The sequence below is a fragment of the Lates calcarifer genome, linkage group LG21, assembly GCF_001640805.2.
Source record: "Lates calcarifer isolate ASB-BC8 linkage group LG21, TLL_Latcal_v3, whole genome shotgun sequence".
Taxonomy (NCBI): Eukaryota; Metazoa; Chordata; class Actinopteri; family Centropomidae; genus Lates; species Lates calcarifer.
The window spans coordinates 8,977,472-8,998,099 of NC_066853.1; the positions used below are offsets into that span (position 1 = coordinate 8,977,472).

Here is a 20,628-nt window from a genome sequence, read left to right on the forward strand (position 1 = left end):
CCTCCTCTCTCTGTTGTGGTTATTTATCCACCAATCCTGTTGTGTACTGCAACCAGACTTAGGGCCTTGTTTAAAGTTAAGTCATGGGAAGTTATTGCAGAGTTTTCTACCACCTACCTTTCTACCACTGGACCTCTTCTCTGTTTTATGTATTATTACAAACCTGTTTACATACTAGGATATTGTGTGAAATTGACCAGAAACGTGCTGTTTCTTGCAGCACACATAAGTTAACTACAGCAACACTGTGCGTTAAATTGTGTTAAAATGTGTGTTAAATTCATTTAAATGTGTTAGCTTTAGCAGAGAGTCACAGTCAGTTTTACTTTACTGGCCTCAGCGGATAAAACTCAGTCACTGTTAAGTTGTTGATAAGCTAAATTTCACAAGTTTTCTTTTAAAAGACAGAATTATCAGATAGTAAGCTTAAATAATTAATAATGTGTAAGTATGATCACAGGTGTTGAAGACAAGCGGTCTGATAGCTGTGCTGCTACAAGGCCTCCAGGTCTCCTCCCGATAGTAAATCATATTAAATTAATGCAAATGATTATAAATCAGTTCATCAAACACTCCACATTTAACTCCCAAATGTTGTTAGGCGCCAAGGTATAACTCCTTGCAGATTTAGTTTAAGGATCTAAGGCTGGCTTCGACTGAGGAACGTGTGAATGTCAGTGGGTTAGTGTCCTGGGTAAATCAGCCAGTACAGGCAACTATGAAATGTCCTTAAAAAAAGAAAAGGATTATCTGCAGTACTGTGAAAAATGGTACTCTTGTAGTATCAATAGATTATTTTAGCAACAACAATATCACATTAAAATGTAAAACCATTACAAATGAGAAATTAATATTCGCACATCACATAACACAGTTTAATGTCTATATTCCGTTATTTGTACCATATTTAAGATAATAAACCAGACTAAGCATCCACAGCTATACTAGAGACTCTTAGAGACTATCAAGCTGACTGTAATGGGAATTTATCATTAGTTTTGAATATACTTGGTAATAAAAGCTAGTACTGAATATATAAAAATTCAACCCAATGAAGGTTTTAGACAAAAAGTTGGAGAACCCAAAGGGAATGTGTGTACCACATTTTATGGCAGTCTATCCTGTAAATGTTTAGACCTGTCTTTCATAAGTGCAGATGTCAACCTCATGATGGCGCTACAGGAAAAGTCTGGGGATTGCCAGTGTGAACAGAATTCATCCTCTGGGAACAATGAATGTCTGTACAAGTTTTTGTGCCAATCTGGCCTGTAGTTGTTGAGGTACTTAGTCAGGACCAAAGTGGTGGACTGACTGACACTGCCATTCCCTGAGGTACCCCGCTAACATGGCTAAATGGCATTTTGAGAAATGCAGTAATTAGTCATGAGCCTAGGTGAACATTTTTTATTATATTTGCATCCATCAGTGTATTGAAAATTAAAGACAGCTGCAGTGGAGGATTTAATAGGAGAACAAATTCAAACCACAGCCAGAATCTGAATCAATTACTCACTTTGAAATGTCTTAGAGGACAGCTGGCTTTTAAGCCTTTCCAGAGGTTTTTTGTTTGTTTGTTTGTTTTTTAAATCTGCAGTCCTGTATTTGTGAACAGTCAATGCTGTTGGAGATCAGCATCATGGGGTTAAATATTCCCTGCTGCGATTTTGTCATTTGGGCTCCTTTTTCAATCCTCGGAGACCTAACACTCCTAATGCAGAGCCATCACTGACAAGCATTTCCCATTATTTCCCATCTCACTCACACTCCCACACACACACACACATACACACACTCATACTCACTCTCACATACCATGCTGGGTTATTACTGACAAGTATTTCCCATTTACCCAAAGATGAAGCAAAATAACAATTTTGAGATAGTTTTGCCCTCCTATTAACCTCACACCTTCACGTGCAAATGCACACGTGTGCACACACACACACACACATCGTCAATCTGCCTCTCTTATCATCACTGCAGAGTGAAAGCAACCTTTTCACCTTTTTATTTTTATTGGCTCATTTCATCTCCTCTTTCTCAGTCTCTGCCTTTCCCTCTCTCAGTTCTGCATTAGCTATGCCCCCTTCTTTTCAGCCCCTCCTCATTTCCCCTCAGTTCTCACTCTCTATCCCTCTCCTGATTCTTTTTATCCTCCCTCCTCCTGTCATACTTCATCCCTCCATTTTTGCATCCGCCTCTCGTGGGAATCCATCTCAAACCCTGATTTCTCATCCACAGCTCTTCTTCCGTCATGACCACCTCCCCTGCTCTCTCTCTTTCTTTGAGGCATCTCTCATGATCGGATAGGAAATTAAATTCCACCAACGCTCTCACAAGCAGCTCATCCCTTATGCTGTTTTGTTGTTGTTGCTGCTGGTGGTGCTATGGTCTATTCATTTCAAGACTGCTGAGAAGTGTGGTTCCTGCAGTACATACTTACTTAGATACAAAATATAAATATGCAGATAAAACATGAGATGACAACAAACAATTGTAATTTTCTGACTGAATAAAGGATAAATCACATTGTTATTCAATTTCATAGCCTTCTGAAAAGTGTGACTAAAATAATTTCAGATTGAATAGTTAATCAAGTGGGGATGATAACAAGTTGATTAAGACAGTGAAATAAAATTTAAAAAATGCTGTTTGTCCACAAAGTATTCCCTCATCCTGTGATAAATATATTTGACAATAATGATATATATTATGTATGTTCAGATTCATAGTGACCACCGACCCTCAGGCTCAGATCAAATTACATACAAGTACACCTTCTCTGTGCTGCAGGCTCTAAAAATAAGTTGAGACAGATAGAGAAAGAAATACTTAAACTCGATGCAATAAGTAGTATGTCCTCAAAGTGTTTTTTTAAAACTACTGTCAGTCTCTTTAATCCAGTGCCCAATGGCTCTAACAATATCACTGTCTTCCCTAAATGTGATGAGTTTGCGGAATGTTTCAGAGACAAGATAACAACATTTACTGTACGTGTCACCTACTAATGTAATCCTCGTCAATATTATAATTCCTTTTATTGATCTTGTAGATGAATCAAGGTTTCTTACATCTGAGCAGGAACAAGACAAAATTGTGTGTGTACATAGACTATATGATTCTATGTACACACATACACACACACACACACACACACACACACAAACACAGCAATTTGATATTGAAGAAATGTTGCCAAAGTGTTATAGAAAATACATACTTTTAATACCAGCAAGCTCTGTGTAATAACTGTATTTCTTTCCTATACTGCTAAAGAAAACCCATCCACTGTACAATTCACACTGAATATCAGACATGTTTTTAAGGTATTGGATCCATGGGCACAGACCTTTAAGCTGTACCAGCAGTGAGATCTGTGAGCAATGGGCAGGAAGCTCGTTGTTTTTATTGTCGTCACCTGTCTGCCAGAGGACCTGAAGGCATCTCATTCTGTGGACAATGTTTCAGCTGAGTATATCTGACTGTTTTTTGCTCCTCTTAGGTGTGTTCAAAAATATTTTGTTTTTCTTTCATTTAAGTTGTAGCTCTGAGCTGTAATATTATATACATCTGGTTTGATTTTCCTAATTTGACTGCATTCCTGTAATCAGTAAAGTAGGCCATAAAAATGTTGTTTTAAATATTACATTTATATATCATCAGTATCCCAGAGAAAATGTTGTACTGTTGTACAGGCCAGTGTTGCCAGTCCACACAGCACTTGATTGAGTAACTCCATGCCTCCAGTGCTGAGGGACCCATCTCATAACAATATGGTGGATTTTCTCAGAAGTTCTAAATCCAGACAGTTTAAGAGGGACCTTTTATATACAGCTTTCATCTCTCAGGCAGACAACAAAATAACCCTTTGATAGAAAAATTCACTAGTCTTTGTGATTCGATCTGCCTGCTTTGAGTCCCCCTGCCTGTGTTTGTGCAGGAGCTCAGGTGATTTTAAGAGTTAAAAAGAGACCTCACTTATGGATTCAAATGTTTCTTTGTCATCTTAAACTGGCCAGCTTTAGTGTCTCTGTTCAGTTTAGAGTTTGTGGCTCCAGTTTGGTAGTTCTAAGTTCACTAAAACACACATAAAACATTAAAGTTAAAAGTAAAATTAAATATAGTAAAGTAAAATATAAAAAAAGCATGTGTCACCAGGCTACATCAGTTTTGCTGAAACCCTCAAAAGTTGAATCTTCACAGATAAAGGGGTTTGTGCAGTGTTATGTTCTCAAAGTGACTTTTAATGCTCGTCTCCTTTTCTTCTTATTTGCCTGCACTGATCTAGGAACCCCTGGTGGGCTTCCTGAGGAGCATCAATACAGCAGAGACAAAAAAAAGAAAAGAATTATCCTTGTATTCTCTTTTACCATTACTCTTCAAAGGCAATGCAGAGAACATAAAGGCAAGAGAGAGACCACAGACGTTGGTAGTCAAAAGAAGTATTTAAGTGTGTAACGCATTTTATTCAACTCTGATCAGAACAAAATTTGTCTGAAAGTCACATGTTTTTCCTCACCAAAGATTACTTACAAACTTAGTAACATAGAGCCACAGGGACTGTAAGAAATTATATTTTAAAAAGATGTGTTAATACATACACATGCATATCAGAGGCAGAATTATAATAGAAGAAAACAAAATAGGACTGCATTTAAAATTATAATAATTGTTTGTTACAACACAACTAAATGATAGAGGAGTTGTGTTAAATTCTATTGAACAACATAACCTTCAGTACATTGCAGCAGAATAGTTTCCAGTAGCCAGTAAGAATGTATAGTACATTACAGCACAATAAGCTGAGGAAAACATAGCCATAAAGGAATATTTCACTTTAATTTTTCCATCATGCAAACCAAACATCCAGTGGCTGCTCACCACAGATCTCCAGGCTGTTTTTTAAATCATAATGGCATAAGCAACAAACCTTGAAAGGCCTTTTTCACAGTAGACATTTTCACTCATGTCACAGTTGGAAAAGCACAGGTGTAAATAACAATATCATTAGCTGCCTTCAGTGTCATGGTCCTGGTATTGTGCTTACTGGCTCACTGTCACACTCTCATGGCTTGCTGGAATGCTTACATAGAAGAGATCCATTGTTAATGTCACTTATATAATACGTGTTGATTTCCTGCTATGGCAAGGCAAAATTTCTGCTGTGAAAAATTGTGGACAAATGTACAAAGTCACAACTGTTTCCATGTAAATGATATTTTAACACAAGCACTTGACAGCAAAACATAAACAGCATAAAAAATCTCTTTGTACAAGTTATAACAGCTATGTGTTTTTGTCTTTTCAATGCTGGAACAAAAAGTTCTGTAGGCAAGCACCCATGCAGTAGATTAATTGGCTCAGATTCGATGCATAAATGCAGAGTAAAACATCATGATCTTCAAATATACCATTATAAAACATTTCTACACAGGCAGGACGTGTTGCATTGATATTCCAGCATTTAATTTTCAATACTGCACATTTTGTGCATTAATGTATTTGGATGAGGCACTGAACATCTGCTCAAACTTTTATGTTCAGCTAATAACCAGCTGTGTGTGCCAAATAAATCCTAGATATTCATCATCATGGCATCTTTTTTGTGCTGTTACCCATTTTATGGAGACAATATAAGGCACTGCTTTATCATGATGGTCATAAATATGTCAGCCCTTAGTCTCAATCTTCTCCTTGGCCAAATTTTAATCAGTATTTATTATGATGTGGCTCACACTTTCTTAAAGGATATGTGTGCTGCTGCTGCAAATGCTGCATTCTTTTCAGTATTGGAAAACACCCATGAGGCTGGTGAAAACCTAATTTATTCATCATTATCACCCTCCCGCTTTCTCTGTCATCAATCTTTTTCTCAGTGGCTCTGATGATCTTTGTGAAGCTGCATTCTCTCTTTCTCCACCTGGAGGCGTTCTCTCTCAATCTGCAGTCTGCCAGCCTCAAACTTAAAGAACTGAAGTCTCTCTTTCTCTAGCTGCAGTCTCTCCTTCTCCAGTTTTAGCCTTTCCGTCTCTAGATCCACCACTGACATCCACCCTTTACTTTCCTTCTCTCTCTCCCTCTGTCCATCATGAGTGCAGGATAAAGAAGGCGTTGAGGATGAAGGCGGGCCTTGCTGTGGCGGCAGGTTAAAAGAGGAGTCAACTTGCTCTGATTTGGCTGAGGAGCAAAAGCCTAAGCCTCTCCCTCTCTACCTGCAACCTCTCTCTCTCCAGCTGCAGTCGTTCCCTCTCTACCTCCATCTGACGAAGTCGCTCCTTCTCCACCACAAGTCGCTCTTTCTCCACCGCCAGGCGTTCACTTTCCACGGCCAGGCGTTGTTTTTCCAGCTCCAGTCGCTGTTTCTCGACGGCAACCAGAAACCCTGCACCCATGTTTTCATGATTGGTGAGTCCACCCAGAGCGTGAGGCGGCATTCCCATCAGGTCTCTGTTGGTGGTGGAGGTCGGGGCCTTGGAGGAGCTGAGCTGGCCCAAATCATTGTGGGAGTAAACATCAGCAACATGCCCCTCGCCACGTGACTCAATGTCACTGAGGAGGGAGGGAATATCATCTTCATCTAATTCCCCTTCTCCGTCTCCCACATCACCATCACCATCCAGCTAGGAGGGAGAGTGACATATTTAAAGGGATATTCCACCGATTTTACACACAAAGTTCAGTAGACCAAGTACTGCCACTTAGCTTGTGAGAACAAGTGTATAATGTGGCTCCAAAAAGTGCTTTTCAAAGTCTGAGGAAATAACCCAGATGAAAGATGGAGAAAGGTGCAATTAAGATGCAGTATGGGAAATGGCTAAAAATCTGTATATGTATGCTTCACTTTCTATCTTGTTTATCTGTGATGCACTGAGTGTTGTGCAGTCTTTATACTAAATGTCACTGAATACAATTACAAACTTGGAATATTAATGTTTTTGAGTCACTATAAAGGTGCTATGTGTACATTTTTCCTTACTGCTACATAGCCAACGTTAGCATTAGCAGCTGTTTACTTACCATTTTAGAGAAAACATCAAAACTTCATTCCTTTACTCATGAAGAGCTGTCTCCAGCAGTGAAAAGTAATAACTATTTGCTTCTATTTATATCACTTCTTTTCTTCTACTTAATTTAACATGCTAATGAGCTAGCCCTGCCCCATCCTGTCCAATAATACCACTTGAGTGAGTCAATTTTGCATCTAGTTTGCATTCAGTCTAACATGAGAAGATGAAGAAGCAGTGCTGCAGAGAGAGTGTATTATAACCTGTTTTCTTGTAAATGCAATGATGGCTGAAACTCTTGGTAAGTAAACAGCTGTTAATGCTAATGTTGACTATGTAGCGATAGCAAAAACTTAGATATTGCACCTTTAAGGTAGTATTCTGTATTTCAGGTTGGCTCTTATAGATTTTCATTTCCTAAATAATTTACACCCCAAAACAATGATACTCCATGTGGCAAGCTGACCATGCCGTGGTCTGACACATAAAACCACCTCTAACACAACTGCAGATTGTCTGGCTGATGATATGAATCATTTTAATGAAGTGGATATACTTCAATAACATTAATAAGAAATAAGGTAAAATAGGGAATTACTGCGAAAGAGAGTAATAAAGGGACAAGTAGCACAAGAAAGCCAGACATTTTCAAGATAATTGTGAACAGATCTTAATGCAATCACATAAAAAGTTACATTTAAATGTCAAGTTTGAACTAAATCCTAATTAATTAACACATCTTTAGTTTAATTTAATCGCTGCCTTGTAAACCTACGTGAGCCCAATCAAAAGACCTGATTAAGAGCAGCCACTTGAGCCTCATAACATGTTGCATAATGACTGTGTTATGTTAAACATAACTACCTCTGCTAATGAGGACATTCATTAAGCTAATTAACACATTAGCAAATACTTGCATGTCAGTATTAGCCACTTGTCTTCTCTTAACAGGAGATGAGATGGAGGTGTTTTAGAATTTTTTTTTTTTTCCTTGTTTGCATGCACATTTATTTAATTTACTTTTAGTTTAGTCAGAATATCTACTGTAACCTACAGTGGGAATCTGTGGTCACAAGGTAACATTACAAGGCAGAAGAACAAAGCTTCTGTCTTGTAATGTCATTGTACACATACATGCACTACTTTCTGTTTCTTACTCTGTATTCACTGACGTCGTCCTCTATCTTCATGTCTGGCGGTGCCATCATAGTTTGACCACTTGGCTCGCCAAGAGCCGCCAGCTCCGGCCAGTCACAGTGACAGTCCTTCGAGAGGCCTGAGAGGTCGAGCAGCTGGTCGCACCCAGATCCCAGAGAAGCTGCCTCATGCTCAGGGGAGGACTGATCGTATTCCGTCTTCAGGGCTAAAGACGAGGAGGAGGAGGAGGAGAGAGAGAGCTCAGCCTGAAGCTGCTTTCTCTTCATCAGTGCACGCCAGTCCAGGTAACGTCGCTTCACCTGTGGAGGAGACGGGAAGGTTAAGGTACCTACAGGTATTAGAGGGGGTGTGCTTTTTTATTGTTCTGAAGGAAACACAAGAAATAAAGACCAAAGGATGATAAAAGTGTGTTCTGAACACAGAAATAAACACACCTCAGCAGCAGTTCGTAGCTCGCCCTCCCCCAATGAATTGACACATCGTGCTACTTCCTCCCATGCCTGTCTCTTCAGCTCATTAATGGCTGTGTTCTGCTCAGACACAGAGAAGGACAAGAACAAGCAATTACATTGTTTCATTCTAACAATTCAAACAAGGAGTTTTGATGGTGTAGTGGTGTTGTGATAAATGAGGAAGTTCTTGTGGGACTTAAGAATATTGTGAGCAATGCAGGCTCCTGTCAAGATCCATAAAACATTACAAAGCTAAGGAAAGCTAGCAAAGTCTGTAACACAAAATTATCCTCTGGTGTCTAGCCCAGCAAATACTGGAGTTCTGAAGCAGAGCAATGGTGATAATGGAGAAACTGCTTCTAAATTATTATTAACATATCTTGGCATTTCTGTACTCCAGCTTCATGTTTCTTATCGAGTGCATACGTTATAATAATAATAACAACAACAATAATAATACTATATCGACCTGGGTGATTGACCAGTCTAGTTTTACTCTTACTCATAATATGACTTGCTTTTTAGATTAGCATGCCAGATGACTGTGTCAAAGCTTCGTTAGACAAATCTGCAATATACTATATATATATATATATATATATATATATATATATATATATATATAGGACAGGAGAGATAGCTAATTGGTCTGCGCTGCTGTTCTTTCTACTGCAGGTCTGTTCAACTTGGCTCACACTTCAGGGAACAGATATCTCAGAAATTCATCTATGGTATTAGCTTACTATAGATGTCTCAATCTATCAGTTTACAAGAGAAGAGAAGAGAAAAGGAGGGAAGAGAAGAGAAAATCCACACCTGCTGTCTGGAGAACAACACATCCCTCCTCTTGTGGATCTCCCTGATGAGAGTCTGCGTTTCTCTCACACTGTAGTTGCTCTTCCTCTTCCTCTTCAGATGTTTCACCTGCAGGAAATCCAGCTTGGCAGCAAAGGAGGGGACAGAAAACCCCAGATATGCAGAGAGAAAAACAGAGAGACGAGGAGAGATAACTGGTGGAAAATAAGTGAGAAAGACAAGGGCAAGAGAGAGGTGTAAGTGTGGGAGAAGAAATGGAAAAATAAAGGAGGAAGGTATCAGAGGAGAGAGGGATGATGGAAACAGGGCTAGAAAGAGGGACAGGTCACAGGTCAGAGTAAAGGGGTGACAGTCCTCAGGTGGAGAGTTGTGCAGATGTCTGTTGTAAAGGTTAGTCCATGTCTATCGGTATAGCTTCCTTTCAAAAGCACAACAGTTTTCATCAGGGAGGAATTCCTCTGAGGCTCCAGCAGTCTCTCTGAAGTTGCCCGCCTGGGAGACCAATCCCAGCTGTTACACTAGGGGCTGGCTCTGTGTATCGACATGAGAGACTTAGGTTATGGAAATATCCAGTGGAAAGAAGTGTGTGTACCTGCAGAGGTCACACCAGGTGGGCTGGAGGAGTAAATCATCAAAAGCCTTCTTTTTCCCCAGTTTCAGTGGAAGGTTCACTTCTTGCCTTGATGGGGCCCTGTTCTGATGTCGCTAAATCCACAGAGGATTATTATGACAAGATTTGCAGAGTTTTCCACCTTTATTTTCTGGACTAGACTGCTGCCAGGTGGGCTTACACAGGCAGAGAGGCATCACAGGCTGAAATGACTCCTATTCCTGCAGGTACAACAGAGAGTAGTTAATGATCAGAGTCAGAACATTAAAAACCTTTAATGTAAAAAAGGAGGAAACCACAGATGAAAGATGTCCTCCTCTAGGCTGAACATACATGCAACAGCTGTCTTTGACAGAAGACGCAGTAGCTGAATTACAACACAGAGAAAGAGAATCCCATTATAAAGATAGTAAAGCACATAACATATAATTTTAAGTATAATAAGTCATCTGTCTTGTTTTCTTTTGCATGAAAAATGTCATGTGGTGTGTTTTAGTTATGGTGTAAACTCATTTGATGGTGGATCACTGATGTCCTAGAGATGCTCTTTTTATGGGTCGCAGTTTAGGAGAATTATTATTTCTCTATTCAGTCATTGGTTTTTGAATGAGGGATCCCTCATCAACTAAAGCACTTGATAATAAACAGAAATGTATGATTTGGAGGTTGGAAGCTAAACATGGTAAATTTGCAGATGCTGACAATTATCGGCAGAGAAATACTGCTGATGTACCAATTTTCTCTGCAGCACATTAATGGCATCATGCTTCTTACCTCCTCCTATTTGGCTACTGCAGAGAAACACTCAACGATATTTAATATATATTTTTAATTTAAAAAGAAATATTCAATGTTCAGTGTGTATTCAAAAATAGTGTACACAGATTCATGAATTATTAAGTATATTTGGCATGTACGTGTCTTCTGTTTGCCCTACATATAGACAAAATACCTATATATGTAATCTGTGCCTCCAGGTTATGCCTCCCTGTATCTCCCAAATATTTCTAATTAAAATATCGGGGGTTTTTTCGAGGGATAGTAGGCTTGTTTTTCAAACCAGACGAGCACAGCATATTTTAATTTTCACGATCAGAAATGTATTGTTGCCTTGTATATTGTCTATCCTGTCACCGCCTCCAATGAAACATTATATGTGAGATAATGTGAAAACAACTCACCTTACGCACACAGATGTACCGCAATCAAAACAACATCGAAGAAATACAATTTTCATGCTGCTTTCGGGGACGCCTCGGAAACTGAGAATTCCGAGCTTCGAATTTTGTGGACTACTCAGATGCTAGCTGAAGAAACATTAACTTGGAATAACTCTGCGATAGAAGCATTTTGTTTTTGTTTGTTTTTTTTTTCCTAGCAGCATGGCTTTTGCCATTCAGTTACAGAGAAAAGGGGGTACGCTTACACGGAGGTGTACGCTACCCGTTGTCTTTATAGTAACTTGAATGAGATATGACACATTTACCGTTTTAAAACAACTTCAGACATTTTCCTCTCACATATGTCACATCTCAGTTATGTGTAAACTGCCACTGCAGTCAGGGAATTCCGTACCACAACGCGAATTGCTGGTGTTTATAATATTCCTGGGAGCATTTGAAAGTATCGTTAACCTGTCGCTGCTATTGGTCAATCCTCCACCGCGCCCACTTATGACGACATTGACTCTCGCCGGATTCCATCGTGAATGCAAACCGTCACATCCAACATGTAAACGGAGTCTGTTTTGGTTTTGAGTAGTTTTATGAACTTAACTGCTGCTGTGGCGCCCACCCCCATGAAACCCTGAATGTTAGACAGAACATTTCCATGATTTTGTTGTCAGTGAAACCCCTACATGCTAACTCGCGAAGCTAACGTTAGCTCGCTAAGAGTCTGTGAGCAGCCTGAAGTTTTGGAGGAGTCCAGATGACAGGGAGGGAAAGAGGTGAAGAGATGGGGTCTGTCCGGTGGGCTTTTCGCTGTGGGTCGTGGACACCGAGCAGGTGTGACTGGCTGTTCGCTGCTCGCTGCATCCAGAGAGAGGAGAAAGACAGGATCGGGCAGTTTGTGTTTGCTAAAGATGCGAAATCGGCCATGGTGAGTCTGACTGTCAACTTTATGTCACACTACCGTCTAGCCATATCGAGGTATCTGTGAATGATATACTGTTTGTCTGTTTGTTTGTTTGTTACCCCGGCAGGCTGGCAGGTTGTTGCTCAGGAGGTTTGTCTGTGAAATGATGGGGGTCCCCTGGTCAGAGATCAGACTGGAGCGGTCTCCCAGAGGGAAACCTTACTTGGCAGCACCGCTCAAGGTTCATCACATTTAATCTTCCTGTAGAGTGTGTCCATAAAACATATCAACCGTAAATTATAGGAGGTTAACTCACTGTCTCTTCTCTTTCATTGACACTCCAAAGTGTGTAAAGGGGGAAACATGTGGATATTTAGTACCTTTAATCATATTATTCACATTGTTATTAAGGCTTTACTCCCCTTAAGTCCCCAATTTAGCATTCATAAGCAGTATATTAACATTTAGTTTTAATACACTGTGGCGTAGGTGTAAGCAGATATAACTGTTTATAATTGTGTGTTTATTACTGTGTCCTGTGGGTACCTTAGGTAATAAACATACTTGTGATAATATCGTTGTAAGACATAATGTATAATATAGTTGGTGATGAATACTAAACATAGAGACATAGTGTTACTTTATTCACATATACACTCTGTATCATATTATTCCAAGTTTTCATTAAAACTCTATTTAGATTGAGAGAAATATTAAACCCAAGATACAATTTTTTAAGGCTGTGCTCCTGCATTCCTTGGAAAATATGTCTAAATATATGTTTTCTAAATGTTTTTATTTACATTTCCTAAAAAAATTATAAACTCTGGAATGAATGCTAGGATGTAAACTTTAAAATGTTTAGTTCCCTGATACTCCCTGATATGTTTTTGTTGTGTAATTGAAATAATTTTCTGCTTCAGTATCTCTGATCTCCCTTCTTGGTGTCTTCACCCAGGTTAGCTCACATTCAGGTCTGCCCTGGAGTTTCAATCTCTCCCACCAGGGGGATTATGCTGTGCTTGCTGCGGAGCAGAGGGTGCAGGTGGGAGTGGATATCATGAAGAACACCATGCCAGGTAAATGCTGAGGTTCACAATTAAAGTAGCCTGAAGTGGCCTTTCATTGTATATCTGTTGTTTTGGTTTCATCAGACACACCCCCTCTAAATGACTTCCCATAACAGAAATCTGTGCAAAAAACAAGCCTCCTCATTCCAGTCACTTACAGAAATATTATCTGGGAAGAAGGCAAAGGAAAGAGCGGCAACAGCGAGCAGCTCCAGTCAAATAGTGGGACATGAGATTGGCTTTGAGAGTAAGGTCAGCTGTGTTAGGAAGTGAGATAATTAGAGCAAATTCTGTCACAAAAATCATCCTACCTTATTGTCTTCTGTTTACATAAATGCTTAGTCTCTGTTGCTGTTTCTCCCAGAGAGTTAAATAAAGTCCAGCTCAGTTAGACTTTGAATGCACTGCAGCCTCAAGTTTTGGCATGAAACATGGCAAATAACAGCAGGAAGAGAACAAGTTTAACAGCAGCCTGTAGTTCTAGCTGGCTATCTCTAGTCCTCAATGAGTTTTGTCACACTACAATAGTCAGTGTCAGCTGTACATTTCAGCCATCTCACACTAATGCTAATTAAGCCATAGGAGACAAATATGCTAGTTATAATCAGCCCAAATCCCAAGTGTAAAGCAAATATGGTTTTGCTTGTGCATTTTCCCAAGTTGACCACAAGGGGTCACTGTTGTCTTGTTATTGTAAAAGCTGTAGGATAAGACTGCTTGTGTGTGCAATTGTTAGGATTTGGATTTGTGTGTGTGTGTCTGTGTGTGTTACGGGACATATTTCTGAGAGGAAACTGTTCACACTAATTTCAAAAACTTAGTGCGTTTGGAATAATCTTAAGAAAGCTTCTGTTGTTGTCTGTTTTGCATCTGGCTCCTTCCTATCCTCCTCTCACATTGTTTTCCCTCCTTACCTCCCTCTCTCTTCTCCTCCAGGTAGCACCTCTGTGCCAGAGTTTTTCCGCATCATGACTCGTCAGTTTACAGCGTACGAATGGAGCGTCATCCAGTCAGCTGGCTCAGAGCACCAGCAGCTCGCCGCATTCTACCGCCACTGGGTAACCATGGCAACCATACTACCTTGTCGTCATATTGCATTGCTGTTGGGCCCCGCAGGCGGCATTTTGGGCTTTTTGTTCTTTGTGTGTGTGTGTGAAGGAAACATAGGGAGAAAATAGCATTGGCAGTGTCCTTTGAGACACAAACATTTCTATATTTTGCACATACATGTGTGAACGCTTCTCAAGTCTCATTTTTTTCCATGTATGTCTTTTCTCCACTTTCTGTCATCCTCTGTCTCTGCACGTCAACCTCACAGACACACAATTGTCCTTTCTTTCTCCCCCCCTTTTTCTGTTTTCTCCTTTTTCTCATTTTCTGTCCTTGCACACACACACACACACATACACATACACACACACAGATGGACAGCGACAGCAATGGTGGTGCTAAGTAAAGATGTTGTGAGATTGAGAGGGTGGCACAGAGACGTCAAGCTCTGATATCATCACCACACTGTTGACTAATGGCAGCGCTCGCTGGTTGCCATAGCGATTAGCCTTGTAATACTGTTATTGTGGCTCACTGGCTGCCAAGCAGGGTTGGTTTTGGCTGGACACACACACACACACACACACATTCACACACACACACACACAAAGTCCCTCTTTTGTATGCACACAATGTTATGCATGTGCACATAGATTACCATCTGTTGTGGTTTTAAGTTTTTGGGCTACTGTGCCAAAATACAACACACACACACACACACACAAAGAAGCGCACACAGACTGTCCTTCTCAGCTCTGTCAGTCATATAAATATCCTTTGTATTCTTTATGTCTCTGTAATAATTTCCTCCATGTAAGTGACCAAGTTTGCTCTCTTTCCACCAAGGCCCTGAAGGAGAGCTTCATCAAAGCCATTGGCACAGGTCTGGGCTTCAACCTGCAGAGGGTGGAGTTTCACCTGTCCTCTGAATCACTCACACAGGGCCGAGCACTGCGCCAGACCAAGATGCATTTAGATGAGGAAGAGGAAGAGGACTGGATATTTGAAGTAGGTCTCTTTGAAGGCAGACGCAAAAAACAAAAAAAACAAAAAGTGCTCAATCAAGATCCCTTAAAAGCTTGTCTATTAACCAACTGAAAACAGACTAAAGATGGATACTATGGTTTAGTCACTACATTTCAAAAAAAGTGTGGGAATGCACACATCCCAAAGAGAAACAGCAACATGTCTGTGTTGGAAGCAGTCTGTAGTGTTTTCTCCTACTGATCAGTTGCCAGATTTAAAAGGCATTCTGCCAAAATCTTTTCTTTTCTGTATTTTCTACTAGCATCAAGATGCAGTGGGCTCAATTCACATTTTAGATATTTAATGTGGATTCTGTCTTCACTGTTCAATAGTGTCCAATGGGCTCTGTACTCTTCTGTACTCCAGATATGATACAATACATTTTATTGTCCCTAGTGGGGAATTTGTTTTGGACTCAAGTGCTGCACGTGTTACTGCAGTCCATAGTAAAAAAAAAAAAGTTGACATTCAATACAAATTTAGAACAAAACTAAATTTCTAAGGTTTTACAATACCAGTTGTGCTGTCATCTGCTTTTTCAACTCCCAGCTTCAACTTAGCTTACATAGATGAGAGGTCCTTTAAATTCTTAGATGAATGGAAATCTCAACATCTCCATTTTTCCCATGACAATTAGGTGACTTCATCTGCTGATGCAAAACGTGATGCAATCGAAACCTCTAAAACAGCTACTGGCTGGATGTTGTAGTAAGACTGTTCTGTCATTTAGCCCCCTGGAAAGCATCTGCAAAGTGAATCACAGGTGGTCTTACACAGAAATATACACAAGAGATTGTGATAGGGGAACTCTCAAGTGGCCCTCCAGCCCTCCTAACACCATGACAAGAGATTAGAGGAGTGCACCTCTGTCCTCACCATCATTCTCCTTCCTCTCCACTTCTCCCTGTGATGTTTTCTCCAGTATCTCCTTCTGTTTCCTCCCTCTCTTCAGCTTCTTCCTTCATTTTACTGTACCTGCCTCCTCTCTTCTCTTCTCTTCCCCCTGTATTTTGCCTCTGTGTTCTCCCTCTCCACCACCTCTCACTGCTTTTCCTCCATGCCCAGTGGCAGAGGGATTAACAAGTGACTGCTAAAAGGTTACCACTGGTTTGAAAAGGCTGATATTACCTCTCCTCTCCTCTCCTTTCCTCTCCTCTCTTCCCCCTCGAGGTCATGGAGGCCTAATGCTGTTTTTGTGTCTGTGTTTTCACACCAGGGAATAACATCTAGCATCGATCGCAGGTAGATGGCAATGTGTGTGCCCTCTTTTTAACTATATATTGTAGGGAACGTGAAGTAACAGCAACACACTGTACAGTATGTAGGATTTGTTAAGGATGCAAAGGATGAAAAGATAGTAGAAGTAGTTTGTATCAAGAATGAATGAAGCAAAAAGGAATAGAGAGAAAGATGTTTTTGTTTTTTTCTATTAGTGAAAAAAATTCCCCCAGTTTAGTTTATAGTTTTAGTTTATTTTGTTTTTATGTAATATTACATTTCAGTTTAAATTACCTTCAATAGATATATGATCAAGCATCACAACAGCTTCACGTTAATACATAGATGCTAAACTGATCCAATTGGAGATCAAAAAAATTCAGGTCAGTTGTTGAATGAAAATACCTTGAGAAAACGGCCAGTTTAGAAAGAGACCATAAATAAGAGCTGGAATAATCAGTCAGTTAAATAATAAGCAGGATATTACTGTGCAACCATTTTGATAATAAAATAATAGTTTGAGTCATTTTTCAGGTAAAAATGACAAACATTTGCTGATACCAGAATCTTAATAAATAAGCATTTCCTGCTTTTCTGTGTTTTCTATCATTGTAAATGGCATACCTTCAGGCTTTGGGCTGTTGGTTGGACAAAATAAGACATTGGAGCGATGTCACCTGTGGGAGTTTGTGATTGGCATTTTTGACTATTCTCTGACATTTTTCTGAGGTAGTTGCAGCCCTAATGCCTGTATCCATCATTGATAGAAATTGTATTTAATCACATATGGTTAAAAACATGAAAAACATTCACATAACAACCCCATACTGAGTAGAAGTCAGAGAATTTAATTGCATAATTTTGTCCTCCATGAAGTACCTTCCTACGGTCCAAAAAATGAGGGAGTAAATGTGGACACAGTAGTACAGGTTTACCAAAGTGCTTAATTTGTAGAAATAATCTACAAATTGCCCCAAATGGAGTCAGTAATGATTTAACCAGACAAATATATAAGTGAATTTGGCCTCAACACTGGACACTAGACAAAAACATGAAGGCTGAAGTAAATGATAACATTTTATTTTGTTCAAAGGAATGTTGATATAAAATCTCATATTTTAGATACAGTCAAATATAAGAACACAAAGTCACATGCACCAGTCACTGGTTCACTAACACACCTCAGTGTAGCAGGTCATCTCTCTGCATGTCCTTAACAGTGACAAACATCATTATTTGTGATCAGTGAATGATTGCAGTGAACTCGAGAGGTCAAACGAACTGTGAAGTGAATAGATTTCTCTGTTTTTTTCTTATATACAAATAAGAAAAAACACACTCAGCACTCAGTGTTACCAGAAAAATACGTTGAGCAGCAAGGCTGTTGACCTCACGTCCTCTGGCTCACTGCGTGCTGATCGGCTGGATCAGAGAGCAGCTATGAGACTTATTACTTCCTGCTGACCTCTCTGGAGATGTCACTCCAGCAGGCTTTTAGCCACTGACGCTCAGGGACATAATAAATTGGACACACACTCACACATTCAAAACAAGACTAGTACTCTCTTCTTTATTATCAGCAAAATGACAAAAAAGAAAATGCAAATTTAGATACAGTTCCTGATATTTCTCTCCCTGCTCACTCCCTGCCATTTTGTTACCATCCCTCACCACACACAACACCACCACCTGTTACTCCCACATATACACATTCAGCTTTTGGCCTTTACTGCCTAAGTGTGTTTTGCCAATATCAAAGACACCATTTTAACGAAAAAGAAACACACAATTGGTATTTGTAGCAGAGTGGACACAATCCCAAACCAAAAATAACATCTTTAAATGGATTTTTGTAGGATAATTAATCCTCAACAGGATTGGATTCATAGTGGATAGGAGCAGGAGCAGACACACATTTAATTGAGACCAAGAGTGGGGAAAAAAATCTGTAAAGAATCGCATGAGCAAAGCTGCAAAACTAGACGCGAATCTGCTTTTGGAACATGTATTAATCATATATACTATAGAATGGATTTATTGCTACAACCTTTGCAGTGACATTTTTCAGTGAATACACCCACACTTGATGTTTCCTGGTATCACAGACACCATTTTTGCTTGGGAAGCCAAGTGTGACTTGTGAGCACAGTGGTTATCTGACTGCACCTTCAACTCGCTCTTCTTAGAAATCATGCAAACAAATACTACATGTAGATATTCACATGCATATATTCAAGAGATCACGCACGAGCAGATGCATGCTGGGTTAATCAAGTCTGATAAGGATGTATGTATGCAATTTTCATCAAATCGTTTGCAGTGGCTCTGAATTTGAATGAGTGCAGAGGTGATTTTTTGAAGTCAATCTGATTTCCAGCTATGTACTGTATTTGAATGTGCTGATGTGTGTGCAACTAACTGTGTGTATGATTCTGCAGGAGAGCTTGCTGGATGTTGACCATCATGTTGCCGTAGCGCTCGGACCAGCAGGCAATCTAGACTCTGCAGTAAGGACACATTAGATTTACATGTTCAACATTTTACAGCTGTGCTTTCTCACTCCTCAGGATTAAAAGGAAGCAGGATTTTATTTAAAATCTGTCCATTTTCAGTCATTTTAAACACAAAAACAGACTAAATGATAAAAATTCATCATTAGTTGCAGCATTATTAGACAATGCAGGCTTTCTATAATTAATAATTTCTTCTGTGTTCCCCTCAGCATCATCCTTCATCTCTTCCTCCTCCTACAATATTCACGCTGCTGTCGTTCAGCGACCTCATCGCCTCAGCCTCACCTCTGACAGAGGAGGACCCCGCCTACTGGGACAGCTTCAAGATGAAGGCTGAAGCTCCACAGAGACAGAGAGAGACACACACGTCCAGATAACCAGACTGTCTCAGACATGTACCTGTCATACACACACACACACACACGCACGCACCTCCCAGAAGTGCCAAAAAGAAACACACGTACACTGACACTGAAGCTGCTTTCTCATTCAACACAAGTCCAGTCAAAGACCTGTCAAATTTATTTATAAAGCCAAAAATCACAGGTTTGTCTCAAAGGACTTCAGAATATATACAGCATCTGACACTGTCTATATTTAGATCCTTGGTTCAGATAACACAAAACTTTTACACACTTGATAGACACAAACAAACATAATGTACAATACATCAGAATCTAAATGTTATTAACATTCTCTTGAGTTTGTGTTTAAAGTAAGGTAAAATTGTCTTAGATAATGTATTTTAGAATATATCATTGATTGATGTATGCTCCAACAGCTCTTAAACAGTGCATTGACTGAAAAACAGTATGTATATTAATGTACAATATGTATGATAAGTAATGCTTAATTCACAGATAAATAGATGGTGCTAAATTTCTTTTAATCAAGTCTCTATTTGGTCTTAGATGCAAGGATCAAATAAAGTGTCTGTGCAAGGTGTTATATCTCACTCTCCTCTATGTAGGCTTTTCTGGTCTACTAGACCTACTTTACATACAAGTTATATGAATAATAACTATAAATAAAACTTACAAAAGGCTATATCAGGATCTAGGTGAAATAACTGTTCAGGTGATACTTTGTAGATATTACATACATTTGGTAATGATGACAATGCAATTGGACTTTAAAAGCAGTGTATATGGTTTGGCATATTTTGCATTTTGGTAGTGGACTGATTTTGGGACTGGTTTTGATCGACCGTTGTGCTGGTTTTGTCACACCCTCGCTTCTGTTTTTAACCTAAGTCTTAGGTTAGCATTAATTTTCTCCTGTCTTTCTTCCTCCATGTTATCGCTGCCATTTTGTATCTTTCTTTCCTTTTCTCCATCTCTATCTTGTCTCTCCATCTGGCAGTGTATCTATTTTAGTCGAGGACATTTAGTTGACCATCGCGTTCTCTCTCTCTCTCTGTCTCTTTTTCTCTGCAGTTCATTTCTCCTCCATCTCGCTCCCTCTTCTTTTCTCTATTGAGGACTGCTTGTAGGCTCAGCGTCAGTCTGCATGTTTCTCTCTGCATCACATTATTTTAACCACAACCTGTAATCATAGGCCATCTCACCTGAACACACACAAGAAAATGACTGGCTATTATTAGAGGTCAAATAATATGTATGTAGCATTTTTGTT

General features: G+C 39.6%; 2 protein-coding genes across 2 annotated transcripts; one reads left to right on the plus strand and one right to left on the minus strand.

Annotated features, from left to right (window-relative positions):
* Window positions 1-4,443: 4,443 nt before the first annotated feature.
* On the minus strand, window positions 4,444-11,771 carry msantd4 (Myb/SANT-like DNA-binding domain containing 4 with coiled-coils). Its single transcript, XM_051065517.1, has 6 exons — window positions 11,757-11,771; window positions 9,431-9,832; window positions 8,597-8,692; window positions 8,162-8,461; window positions 6,164-6,620; window positions 4,444-6,129 (listed from the first exon to the last, which is right to left on the minus strand). Exons 1-6 carry the CDS (start codon window positions 11,769-11,771, stop codon window positions 5,873-5,875), a joined length of 1,527 nt encoding a protein of 508 aa, XP_050921474.1. The 3' UTR covers window positions 4,444-5,872.
* On the plus strand, window positions 11,713-19,941 carry aasdhppt (aminoadipate-semialdehyde dehydrogenase-phosphopantetheinyl transferase). Its single transcript, XM_018681615.2, has 7 exons — window positions 11,713-12,140; window positions 12,244-12,357; window positions 13,075-13,195; window positions 14,123-14,244; window positions 15,083-15,244; window positions 18,919-18,987; window positions 19,203-19,941. Exons 1-7 carry the CDS (start codon window positions 11,970-11,972, stop codon window positions 19,368-19,370), a joined length of 927 nt encoding a protein of 308 aa, XP_018537131.1. The 5' UTR covers window positions 11,713-11,969; the 3' UTR covers window positions 19,371-19,941.
* The last annotated feature ends 687 nt before the right edge of the window (window positions 19,942-20,628 follow it).